This window comes from Eupeodes corollae, chromosome 1 (genome assembly GCF_945859685.1).
Source record: "Eupeodes corollae chromosome 1, idEupCoro1.1, whole genome shotgun sequence".
Lineage (NCBI taxonomy): Eukaryota > Metazoa > Arthropoda > Insecta > Diptera > Syrphidae > Eupeodes > Eupeodes corollae.
Genome location: NC_079147.1, coordinates 52827341 through 52841038, shown reverse-complemented (window position 1 = coordinate 52841038; position 13698 = coordinate 52827341). Strand labels below are relative to the sequence as shown.

At 37.0% G+C, this 13698-nt stretch overlaps 1 protein-coding gene across 2 annotated transcripts in view; it reads right to left on the bottom strand.

Moving 5' to 3' along the window:
• The window catches only part of LOC129953850 (protein pellino), a 156811-nt gene that overhangs the window by 25105 nt on the left and 118008 nt on the right, over positions 1-13698 (bottom strand). For both annotated transcript variants that reach the window (XM_056067355.1, XM_056067356.1), the window contains one exon: positions 8177-8269. In XM_056067355.1, coding sequence (XP_055923330.1) covers positions 8177-8269 — 93 coding nt within the window. The remainder of the gene's footprint in view (positions 1-8176; positions 8270-13698) is intronic.

The window sequence follows — 13698 nt, the reverse complement described above, 5'->3', positions numbered from 1 at the left end:
CTCATTTGCCTTGATTATTTATTTTGTCATTGAATAATGCTCTCATGAACCGTGACCTTAACAAATACATATACTAATTTTTGACAGTTGAAGTTTAACAAAATGTTTCCAATAATTTAATAGTTGGAGTTTATTGTAAAAATAAAACCTTTTAAATCCTAGTTTCATTTGCATTCCCATGATAAGTCTAGTAAGTAAGTTTAATATTAGATAATCTAGTCTACATTTAAAGTGTTAACAGAGCTTTAACCGTCAAATTTCATCCATTGAAACAATCTGTTAACTCGTTTGCCTTAATAATTTATTTTGTCTTTGGAAAACTCTCTCATGAACCGTGACCTTAGCAAATACATATACTTATTTTTGACAGTTTATTCCTTTGACAGTTGAAGCTTAACAAAATGTATGCAATAATTTAATAGTTGGAGTTTATTGTAAAAATATAACCTTTTAAACCATAGTTTCATTTCCATTCCAATAAATAAGTCTAGTTAGTGTAAGATTAGATAATCTAGTCCTATTGCGGCTAAGTGTCAATGGCCAGAAATTCTTCATATCACTTGAATCTTTGCTACAATTTTCAACATCATTTGTCAAACTATAAGTTTGAACAAAATTGAATTCTCATGTATTGTGTGTTTGTCTGACGGGAGTCATTTTTTTTTTTTTTATTAGATTTTATTGTCAGAAGCAACAACTTTTAATTTGTTACAATCCAATAAACACTTCATTTCACGAAGTGTCTGTTAGCAGAATCAAGATTTGATTCCTATGGCGTTTATTTGATTAGGAAACCTTTTTTTTTATTTTATTTTAAAATGATCAAAAGCGCTACAGTTTTTCATTTTAAATATTAGCTGATTCAGCCTATTTTCAGCTGCAAACAAAAATATAGTTTATTTTTATTGATTTTTAATAAAATTTCTGAGGGATGTACACGTTCTTATTTATATCCACTTGAATTAGTTTAGAATGGGTACTGTCAGAAGAACTTTATTTTAAGCTCTTTTAAATTTTGTACTTTATCTTAATGTTAGGTGGTTGTTTTAAATGAAGTTCCGAACTGGAGTATCCAAGATTCTTTAACCGATGTCAAACTAAACGTTGTTAAATATTAATAGTACTGGAAAAACACAAACAATTCCAAAAGATAAACAATCTGACAGAATAGTTAGGCGTGTTTGGTCTTAAGCTTAGTTTTATATTGTTTAAATAATATATTGCCTGAATTTCGACGTTCAATGTATTAAAGAATAAAAGGTTGGGATAAGTTTAGTTAAGTGTATTTTATCGATACGTTATACATAGTCTTAGGGTTACCAGTGATAATAAACTTGTTTTACTAATAGCAAATGTTTAACTTGTGGTTTAACTTTAAATCCAGCGTTAAGTAAGATCTCAGAAAAAATGGTAAAACTAAACTTCTATACTATTATTTGCTCGTCCTTAACGTCACAAACGCAGCAATATTATGACATGATTTTTTCCGTGGAGGTAGCTGAAGAGTGTTTTTTAAACTACTTTTTACGGCGCGGTGTTAAAATATTTAATTTATACTAAAGGGTGATTTTTTTGAGGTTAGGATTTTCATGCATTAGTATTTGACAGATCACGCGGGATTTCAGACATGGTGTCAAAGAGAAAGATGCTCAGTATGCTTTGACATTTCATCATGAATAGACTTACTAACGAGCAACGCTTGCAAATCATTGAATTTTATTACCAAAATCAGTGTTCGGTTCGAAATGTGTTTCGCGCTTTACGTCCGATTTATGGTCTACATAATCGACCAAGTGAGCAAACAATTAATGCGATTGTGACCAAGTTTCGCACTCAGTTTACTTTATTGGACATTAAACCAACCACACGAATGCGTACAGTGCGTACAGAAGAGAATATTGCGTCTGTTTCTGAGAGTGTTGCTGAAGACCGTGAAATGTCGATTCGTCGCCGTTCGCAGCAATTGGGTTTGTGTTATTCGAACACATGGAAGATTTTACGCAAAGATCTTGGTGTAAAACCGTATAAAATACAGCTCGTGCAAGAACTGAAGCCGAACGATCTGCCACAACGTCGAATTTTCAGTGAATGGGCCCTAGAAAAGTTGGCAGAAAATCCGCTTTTTTATCGACAAATTTTGTTCAGCGATGAGGCTCATTTCTGGTTGAATGGCTACGTAAATAAGCAAAATTGCCGCATTTGGAGTGAAGAGCAACCAGAAGCCGTTCAAGAACTGCCCATGCATCCCGAAAAATGCACTGTTTGGTGTGGTTTGTACGCTGGTGGAATCATTGGACCGTATTTTTTCAAAGATGCTGTTGGACGCAACGTTACGGTGAATGGCGATCGCTATCGTTCAATGCTAACAAACTTTTTGTTGCCAAAAATGGAAGAACTGAACTTGGTTGACATGTGATGTCAACAAGATGGCGCTACATGCCACACAGCTCGCGATTCTATGGGCATTTTGAGGGAAAACTTCGGAGAACAATTCATCTCAAGGAATGGACCGGTAAGTTGGCCACCAAGATCATGCGATTTGACGCCTTTAGACTATTTTTTGTGGGGCTACGTCAAGTCTAAAGTCTACACAAATAAGCCAGCAACTATTCCAGCTTTGGAAGACAACATTTCCGAAGAAATTCGGGCTATTCCGGCCGAAATGCTCGAAAAAGTTACCCAAAATTGGACTTTCCGAATGGACCCCCTAAGACGCAGCCGCGGTCAACATTTAAATGAAATTATCTTCAAAAAGTAAATGTCATGGACCAATCTAACGTTTCAAATAAAGAATCGATGAAATTTTGCAAATTGTATGGGTTTTTTTTTTTTAAAGTTCTCAAGCTCTTAAAAAATAACCGTTTAAAACACAGTTAAAAAAATTGGAGTGGGCGGTTAAATAGCAATCAAATAGCCTCAAGAAACGATGCTGTTTTGAAAATAAATTGAAACATATTGGATGTAAAGGGTTTTTCAGTTGGCACGGGTAGATTTTAGCGCCTCGTGGCGGCTATTTTGTTTTGTTGACATCTGTCAAATCTTTTGTTTATTATCCAGTTGTTTATGCCTAATCATCATGGCAACTTGAACAGCACGTTCAAATGATAAAACTTTCTTATCAAAATGAGTGTTCGTTAACGCAAACGTTGCGAGCATTACGCCCAATTTACGGTAGACGTGGTGGCCCTTCACAGTCGGCTCTTCAACGTTTGGTGGTAAAATTTGAGACAACCGATTCAGTAAACAATCAGCCAACACCAGTATCACCGTCAACAGCGGGCGCTACATAATGATGATAAGGATAACTAATTTCTTATGGCCCAAATTGAACTCTATGGACCTAGACGACATGCGGTTAAAGCAGGAAGGCGCTACGTGCCACACAGCAAACCCCACGATTGACATTTAGCATGAACGATTTGCAGATAAGGTTATCTCTTGCAGGGATGATGTGAATTGTTCACCAAGGTCTACGATTTGACCCTGCTAGACTTTTTACTGTGGGGTATCTTGAAGTCGCAGCTCAATGCAAATAAACCACAATCGACCAACCTTAAAGTAAACATAACGCAGGCCATCGCTTAAATTCAGCCGCATCTATGCGTAAGTCTTTGAAATATTAAACACTTCGGATCTGTGCCACCGTAAGAAGCTGAGGCGGGCATTAGAATTATATCATATTCCACATTTAATGGCATACATGTGCCTTTCAAATATAAAAATAATTTTGTTAATACCTCACACACAGCTTGTTTTATTCCATTTCATCATTAACCCGCCCTTATTGAAAAACTTATAAGCAGGTTATGAGGGACTATTTGTCAAAAGACACTTCCATGGACTTTGAACAGAGCATTTCACACCCAGTAGAGTTTCTGAAGTCACTCAAGCTGTCCGGTGCGCCTTAATATAAGCTTTTAAAATTAGGCGTCCCAATAAAGCTTACACGAAATTAAGATGCCCATCGATTTTAAAACGGTACAATAGTTCGTGTCACACAACTTGTTCAAAACATTTTTAGGAACGGCTCCCGTTTCCTATTAAAGTTAGTTTCGCTATGAAAGTTCTTTGGCGTTAGTTAAAAAATTGCAATTTAGGTTGTGTAAAGCCCTTTTCTGTCTCTTTCGTTTAATACTAACAAGTAACACTACGGCTTGAGTCTTAAACAAATTCGATAAAACAATGACACACAAATTAAACAAATTCGATAAAACAATAATAGACATGAAACCTTGAGGCGGTATTCAAGAACGATCGCCTATCTCAAACAAGTTATTCAGGCACCAGATCAAATATGAGAATAATAATCGAATTTAGGCTTTTGTAGCTCAGTTGACGTTGAGGGCATTGTCATCAGCAAAACAATTCAGAGGGTAAGAAGTTTCAGATTCATAAAAATAAGGTAGAGTTTCGGAGACAAACCGGAGCCCTGGGGCACACCAGCGTTTATTTTGTTGTTATCAAATTTGAAAACGTCGATGAAAGGTAATTTCTAACCCAACGAAGAAGGGATTCAGCAATACCAAATGCAAGCATTTTCGATAAGAGAGCTTTATGCAAAACTTTGTCAAATCCCTTTGAAATATCAAGTGCAATAATCTTGAAATTTAAACATTTATCAGCGTTTCCATGACCTTGGAAAGAAGGGACGTAAGTACAAAAGGGCAATAGTTAAAGAGGGAGAGGATTTCGCCTTTTTGAAGTACAGGCTGGACAAATACTGTTTTCCATCTCCAGTAGAACAGATGAAAAAGGTTACGCAGTGGTTTTGCAAGTGTTGAAGAACACAAATAATAGCAGTGATAATAAAGGGTCCGCCATCTAATATTGTTTTTCAACTAGTAATTATTTTGTGAATGGTAACACTTAGCATGTCTGATTTGACAGATAATTAGTTTTATCCTTCCGCTGAACGAATATGGTTGGTTGTGTGTACGCTTGAACAACGCTTAGAGCTTTGGCTTTTGACAAAAAAAAATCCATTTTCATCTTGGCGGGTATGTAAACAAGCAAAATTGTAGCATTTGGGGCAAAGACAGGCAAAACCGATACACCCACAACGAGTCACTGTTTGGTGCGGATTTTGATCCAGAGGCATCACCATTTTTCTTCCAAAATGAGCAAGGAGTGGCCGTTACAGTTAATGGCGGTCGTTATCGGGCTATGCTGAACGAATTTTTGTCCACAAAAGGAGGAGGAAGATATTGGCAACATTTGGCTTCAACAGAACGCTACACTACACTCAATGTTTTTGTAGCATTTTCAAAATAAAAAAAAAGTTATTTGGCGGGCCCTTCATAATCCGAGGGTTTCCTATTGAGCTATTTTTCCAGCATGTGGTTTGTACATATGTATGTATATTAGGGTGGGACGAATTTCAATTTTTTGGATTTTTAACAGGGCTCAGCGATTAAAAGCTGCTAAATGGTCACGTTAGCTTATACGTGAAGTCTTATTTTATTATTTCAAGCTTAAGTGCCTTCGGATTTGTGTTAAAGTTTTGAAGAATAGCTGAATTTTGCCTTAAAATTTCACATCCTTTTCTCCACTTATTTTTATCAGATTTCATTAGAAGTGAGGCCTGATTTTTTTGTAAAACCTTTCGAAAACTAAATAATATTACTATTATAATATAAAATATCATTCTTGAAATTAAAAACATTGATTATTGTAATTATTTATTTGAATAAATTTTAAATCGCGCGCCCATCGCGTCGGCCATATTTAATTTTAATTTTCGAAATTTAAACGTAGAAGAAGAAAATTAAATAAATATTCATTCTTTCCGAGTAACAAAGCGTCATTACTTTTTTTAGTTAGTCCGTTTGTTCGCTTTTGAATTTAAGAAAAAAAGTAATTTTAAGCTCTTAATACATCCGATTATATTGATTTCATTCTGTGTTAAGTTAAAGAAAAAGTTAATTTGTTTTGTGTCATCAATATTGGCGAATTAAAAGACAACATAGCTATTGCAAACCTACGAAGAGGTGATGCAGTTTTATGAGTGGACCCGAAATAAAAAAGAACCAACATATAAAGGAATAGAAGCTGTGGTAGTTGCAAAATTGGCAGACATGTGGCCGAAATCTTCTATTCCTACAGTAGAATCGAAAGGAATCAAGGTATTGGTACAAACATATCATTTAAAGTGCAAGAACCTTCTCAAGTCTCACCCAAAAATACCGAAAAAGAAGTTGGAAGAGTTTCGTGTTCTGAAGCAAAGTCTAATTTGATATTTCGGCTTGCAAATGCTAAAACTTACTTGAAACCTTCTAAAAAGAAAAAAGTACCTGATAGGGAACTCAATTTCATAATAGACCAGCGTACAGCTAGGCAAATGGTGATAGGTGGTATTGACGTTGAAACAACAAAAGAGATGCGCTGAAAAGAAAATCATTACGAGAAGAGGAAAAATAGCAAAAAGTAGCTAAACTATGTACGGGTGTGTCAAATGCATTGCGAGGAAACAAATTTTCGAATTGGATTGGCGGCACCAATGACTGAATCAGCGAGCAATTCTAAAATTTCAGTTGATTTCGCTTTACTTTCAAAAACATGCAATAGATTTGGAGTGTCAGGGCGGGAGCAGCCATTGCCTCAGCAGTTCGACCGACAAAATAATAGACAAACATAAGCTGCTTCGAGAAAGACTAAAAACCAGGCAAAATATGATTTCAAAACAAACTGTTTCATTGATTCCCGCATTGTACTTTGATGAAAGAAAGGACAAGACTTTAACTTTATCTGAAAAAGATGGCCACAGACTTTTTAGGAGTTATTGGCAAATAACTCGAAAAATGTTAAAAACTACCAATAACCATTAACTCAGTTCCATCCTTTTTCGACGAACTTACCTGCAAAAAAAATTGTATAGAATAGTTGAAGCATCGTCATCCGGCATAATTTAGCATTCAAATCACCAGGCAAAATGTCCCATGTACGATGGCTAACTCGTGCCAACAGAATTCTTCGGCTTTATGTTCAACAGAGTCTGCTTCTGCAAACCTTATCACCCTTGCAACGAACATCGTCAAGGTTTACCCTCCGGTATGGTTTACTATTAAAACTCACCCCAGTTGAAAAAAATAGATCTAGGCACTTGTTCAAACTCATCGAGCAAACCAGATAGCTGCCAACCAATTTAAAAGCTGTTATCGAGCCAGTTATTCAAAGGAACAGTTTTTTCGCACATCCGAAAAACTTATTGCTTGCAATGATCACGGATCCCCAACCACATATTCGTAAATCAGCTGCTCGTCGAATTTTAAAAGCTATGTAGATCAACAACCTCAAAAAAAATTGGGCCTTTTCCAATTCCCGAAGGTAAATTTCAATGCTTCAACATATTACGAATTTTTGAGTTGGCAAGACAAAATTACTGATAATAATAATGACTGAATAATAACCGAAAAAAATCTCAGAATGTTTGTTGAACAAAAAGGAGATGAATATTTAGATTGGATGTGCCTTCCCTGTCACACTCAAGCTGTTGAACGGGCAGTAAAAGCTGTGACTGAAGCTTGAGTTACTTTGTGTGATAGCTTAAGCAGGCAAGGATTCATCAAAACACAGATGGAAACCAGAAAATATATGCCAAAATTCTTTTTTCTCCATACAAGTGTGGGCCACTCTTATGCATATGTCTAGGGGTAAGAGATTAAGTGTTGCTTCCAATCTCGCAGTTGTGGTAGTCCCCAACGCCCCCGTAAGGGTTTTAAGACTTTAAACTTAACTATACGTAAGCAGTGAGCACTGGCCGAATTATTGTAGCGTACATCTACAATATGATTTTAGGATTTGGTCCCCAGTATCTATTGAAGGTCCGATTACATTGAGCATTTCTCTCAAACTAAAACTCAGCTTTTTATCAAAGATTGCTCCTGGATATTTGTCTTGATCTGATATTTTGATTGGGGCCAAATTGATTCAAAGAATAAATAAGTAACTTTGGTAGTAAGTTAAGCGATCCATCCTCGTAAATATCAAACATTTCACTGATTCCATAACGCTTTAAATTAAAGCTTAGGTTGACAGGTGTCAAATGCTATTGCTACCAACTTAAAACCACGAAATGAGTTTATCTCTAAACTAAAAACTTCAATAAAAAAATAGTAACCTTTGTTATAGTTTTTCAAGGTCAAAAGAATACCGTTTATACATTGGTGTTAGTACTTACCCTAATATAACTAGCTCGCCGTATACGACTCGGGGTTTGTCATGTCCATCTGCATCTGGTTCAGCTAGAATGGGTGATTCTGTTCCGTCAGTACTGCAAAGAAAAAATAAAAAAACGAAGAAATTTAACACAATTACAAAAACAATTCAAAGGTATCAAGAAAATAATTTTGTTCAAAAATAAAAAACAACATTTTCTTCACAAGTGACCGCACCACACACCATTTCTACACTATAACAGTGTCAAGTCAGTTTAAACTTGGCATAGGTATTTGACCCTCTTCTTCCGTCATAGACGACATCAGACACTTATGCAAACAAAAGGAGGGTTTCTACCTTCATGGAATAGGAATAGCTTCAAGCTTCTCAAATTAATATAATAAGTACCTAACATAGCAAGTCATAGTGCCAACGAGGCCTTAATGCTCTGCTTTCGCATTTTTGCAATTATGTTCATATTCCTAGCGCTTAAGGTAAACCATAAGACGATTACGAAAGACGCAACGACCGACGCGACGACTTTTGATGGAAGGTAGATATATATTTATTTGATGGAAGAAAGAAAGACAGAAAGAAAGAAGAAGGAACAACTTATGATTGCGGAACGGATTATAAACATATAACAAAACAAAATTGATGAAAACATTCGACACCATCACCAGAAGTCTTAGAAAATGTTGCGCCACTAAAATGTCAACCATAGCAAATGAAAGACATTTAATTTGAAAATTCTTCAGTTGAAGTACTCGAAGGTACATATATACATATATATTGTATAGGGCAGGTATATACCTAAATGAACAATGAACAGGAAACTAAATACCGAAGTAGGAGGTTTTCTTTTCTTTCGTTTCTTATTTTCTTTTGTATTTCTTAAAATTCTATAATAATGAGGGAAATCCTTTTCCCCTTTCACTATTTGAATCTACGCTGCTGTGGTTATACTATTATAATATTTTATTTACTTTTGCGTAAGAGGAAATAAAAAAAGTTAAAAATGTTTAATGCCACATTTAGTGAATCGTTCCACTATGTTGGACTGTTCTATTCTTATACTATTTTTATGTTTTCTCTTTAATTTTGTATTGTTTTTTCTGTTGGTTTATGCAAGATACATTTATGGTCAAAATAATAGGAACATATCTTACATTTGAGTTTACTTATATTTTTACTTAAATAAAGCTTAACGGCAAGATAACTTGTTGTCAAATTATTCAATACTTACTTACTTCTTAAGGTGGCGCAACAGTCCTGTGTGAACTAGGGCCTCACCCAACTAACTTCTACATCTAGTTCGGTCCCTAGCTAGATGTGTTCACTTGTGCGCGCCACCTGATCCCCGGTCTTCCTCTACTGCGCTGTCCATACTGTGGGTGCGGATTCGAAGACTTTCCGGGCCGGAGCATTGGTTTCCATGCTCTCTACGTGACCCAGCTATCTTAGTAGTTGGACTTTTACCCTTCTGGCTAAGTCTACGTCGCTGTACAGCCCGTACAGCTCGTCGTTCCATTTTCTCCTCCACTCCCCTTCGATGCAGACATGACCGTAGATCACACGAAGAACTTTTCTCTCAAAGCGACCCAAGATGCTTCCATCCGCTTTTGTCATAGTCCATGCTTCTGCACCATATAGCAGGGCGGGGATGATAAGGGTCTTATATAGCAACACTTTGGTCCCTCGAGAGAGGACTTTACCACTCAATTGCTTTCTTAGTCCAAAGAAACAGCGGTTAGCAAGAGTTATTCTGCCTTCGATCTCAGCGCTGGTGTTGTTTCCTGCGTTTGCAGCGGAGCCTAGGTAGACGAAGTCCTTGACTACCTCAAAGTTACGTCTGTCCATGGTGACGTTTTGACCAAGACGTCGGTGTTGTATGTCCTTTCTTGACGACAGCATGTACTTTGTTTTGCCTCATTGACCGTTAAACCCATTTTTGCCGCATCTGCCTCAATACTCACAAAAGCCCCATTGACATCACGCTGAATTCCTTCGATTATGTCAATGTCATCAGCATATGCTAGTAATTGGACAGACTTTTGAAAGATAGTGCCTCTAGTGTTGACGTGTGAGCTCTGTACTATTCTTTCAAGCACGATGTTAAAAAATGGCATGAAAGCGCATCACCTTCCCTAAAACCTTTTTTGACATCGAAAGGTTCTGTTAAGTTGTTTCCAACCTTTATGGAGCAGCGTGAATTCTCCATGGTCATCCCACAAACGGACGAGTTTGGCAGGGATGCCAAAACTAGACATGGCTCTATACAGCTGGCCCCTGTAGATGCTGACTTATGCGGCCTTGAAATCGATGAAAAGATGGTGAGTGTCGATTTGGTTTTCTTGGGTTTTTCCCAGGATCTGCCGTAATGTGAATATTTGATCAACTGTGGACTTTCCTGGTCTAAAACCACAATGATAAGGACCTATCAGGTTGTTGACGATGGGCTTTAACGTTCACATATTACGGCAGAGAAGATTTTGTAGGCGATGTTAAGTAGACTGATTCCTCTATAGTTGGTGCAGTTTAGAGGTACTTCTTTTTTCAGGATCTTGCAAACATACTGAGGTTCCATTCATCGGGCATGCTTTCTTCAGACCATATCTTACAGATAAGTTGGTGCATGCTCCCAACCAACTTATCTCCGGTTGCTTTAAAGAGCTCGTCATTCAAGCCATCCGCTACAGCGGCTTTGTCAGACTTCAGCTTAGATATTGCAATCTTTACTTCGTCTATGTCGGGAGGACGGGATTGTTGGCTTTCATCGTCTATGTTGAATGGATCATCCTGCCTGACAATCGGAAAAATCGTGCAAAAATTCGAGCAAGACGGGTCTGAAAAAGATGTGAAACTCGAGTGTATGCTCGGAAAGCTTGCACTGAAGAAAATATTGCTAATATCGTGCCCAAAAATTGGACCTCTGACCCACGTCGCGTCGTTGATAAACATAATGCATAAAGACTTGCATTTACATGATAACAAGTTGCAATTGAATCAGGAGCTAAAGCCTCTTGGATCTCAGGTGATTTCGTTTTTAAATGTTGGTGCGATTGATATTGAATTTGTATCTCGATGGCTGTGTTCGTTGAGTAGTTGTGTTGTGCATTTAGAATCATGTGTTTTCCATTGGGGAAAAAAATCGATATGTTACTGTTGATATTATTTAGTTTTGTTAATGAAAATGGACTAACTGGGCTAATTTTGCAAGACAAAACAAAAGAAAAGATAATTAAGTTTTGCCAGGATTCCACTAAAGGTTTATCTCAGTTTAGATTAAATAAATCTTTTTGGTGTTTTTAACGCACACGATTTAAAAATGATTAAGTTTGACTGCACTTTCTTAAATGCAAATGGTGTTTCGATGTTTCTTATGAAGTGCAAGTGAGATAGTTTGATTCGTGTTAAACAATGAAGAATTGAATAGCTCAGCACCATATAAGAATATGCTACCTGCTCCATGTGCTTTTTTAAATTTGATTTAAAGCAAAACTATATTTTTTGTACACAATCATGAAAATAAATAGTGCATTATCTGTAAAACCAACTCCTCCACACAGGTGTTTTTTCACAAATTTCGACTGGACACCAATCCCCGACCGGAATCGATTCATATCAAGCTCATTTAAACTCGATTCAGGTATATAAACAATTGAAGCGAGCTTCAAGCTTTTGACACGTTGACCCAGCTCTGGGACGGTTCTTCGTATCCTATTAGAGTATCCTTGTTAAGAATCGTTGATAGGCCGGTTAAAAGTCGTTGATAAGAAGGTTACGAGTCGTTGATAAACCGGTTGAGATCAGTTTATAAGCTGGTTGAAAGTATTGATAAGCCGGTAAAAAGCCATTGATAAACAATGCCAGCTAAGAACAGCCAACTTAAGCGACCGAATCAGAAATGAAAAGCCAGCGTAAAGACATACAACCTGAAGAATAGCGCTTTTGACGAGCTAGTAGACTATCAATGCCGAATCCAGGAGATTAATATACAGGGTGTCCCACGGGAACCGGACGAAAAGTAGGGGGCCCTTTTTCCTCACTGGTGCGTCGAGCGGGGTGGGGATGGGCTCGTTTGAAACCTCAGGTAGTGCCGTTTAGTTACCACAATGGATCGTTGGGAAGCGGTTCATCGTGTCTTCGCACTGGAGGAGTTTATTAAAAACAATGAATCGGTGGTGGCAGTGTAGCGGGCTTTCCGAATCAGATTCAACATTGGACGTCACGATACTTTTCCTTCAAGAAACACAATTATGAGATGGGTAACTTCTTTTCGGAGTACGGGCAGTGTAATGAAAAATAAAACACCTGGCTCCGAAACAGACAGCTGCAACTGAACAAAACGTTCACTGAGTGAGGGTAGTTGTTCTCCAGAGCCCTGGCTGTTCTGTGCGCAAGCGGGCTCAATCACTGCACATTTCATGCTCTTCAGTGAGTCGAATTATCAAGCCTAATTTAAAGTTTCATGCGTACAAGTTGGCAATCGTTCAGAAGTTACAACCTACTGATTACGCACAGCGTTCTTTATTCGCATTGGAGATGCTCTCGTTGTTTGAAGTGAATAGCGATATTTTGCTGCTCATGAGCGATGAGGCCCACTTCCATCTAAATGGTTCTGTTAATCGACAGAACTGTCGCTATTATGCCCCTGAACACCCTCAACGCTTCTCCTACTGGATCGCGTCCACCGAAACTTCTTGGCCCGACTTGACACCTGTTACGAACAAGATGGGCACCATTTGTCCGACGTTATTTTTAAAGCTTGAAATGGCATTTAATTCCCTACCTTCTGATATTAATTCAAAAAATGTGACTTTAACTTTTGGAGTTACATTCATTTGTTTTTGATCCGGTTCCCGTGGGACACTCTGTACTGTAATATTATTTAAAGTTTTATAAAACCAAATTAAAAATCAGAGACATAATAAAAAAAAGACCTTAACACTTAAGCTTCTTGTACCTTCTTTAGTTAGATCCGACGGGCTTTAGAATCCAAGGTACTTCACTTGCATTTTTTGTCGAAATGTATTTTTGGTAGTTTAAATAAAGGAAGCGTTTTTTGTATTAAGTTTGTAGCAAATTTGCTTCAAATTTTTGATATCTAACATTTATGTTTAAAATTATAAAAAAATTAAATAATTAAATCTGTTGCCTTACAAAAGTTCTGAAGACAAAATTAATAAAAATTTAAGTTTAGATATTATTTTTTGACCATAACTGTATACGTAATATATATGTACATGTTGCATTGTTCGTGGATAGTAAGAGGTAAGTATTAGTTTACACATCTTAACAAGAAAAGAGCGCATTCAACACTTAGATTAGTTTTGAAAATACAAAAAAAATCGGGAACCTTAATGGAAATATGTGATGCCGTCAGAAAACATTGTTCTATTCAATGAGAGTACCTATCTACCTGCATATATCATCGGAATACATGTAGTGATATAGCCCTGAAGGCAAGCGTGAGCAGTAAACAATTTGATATAATGTCCTATAAAAAGCTTATAACAAGGGGTGCTGAAATACACAGTTTAA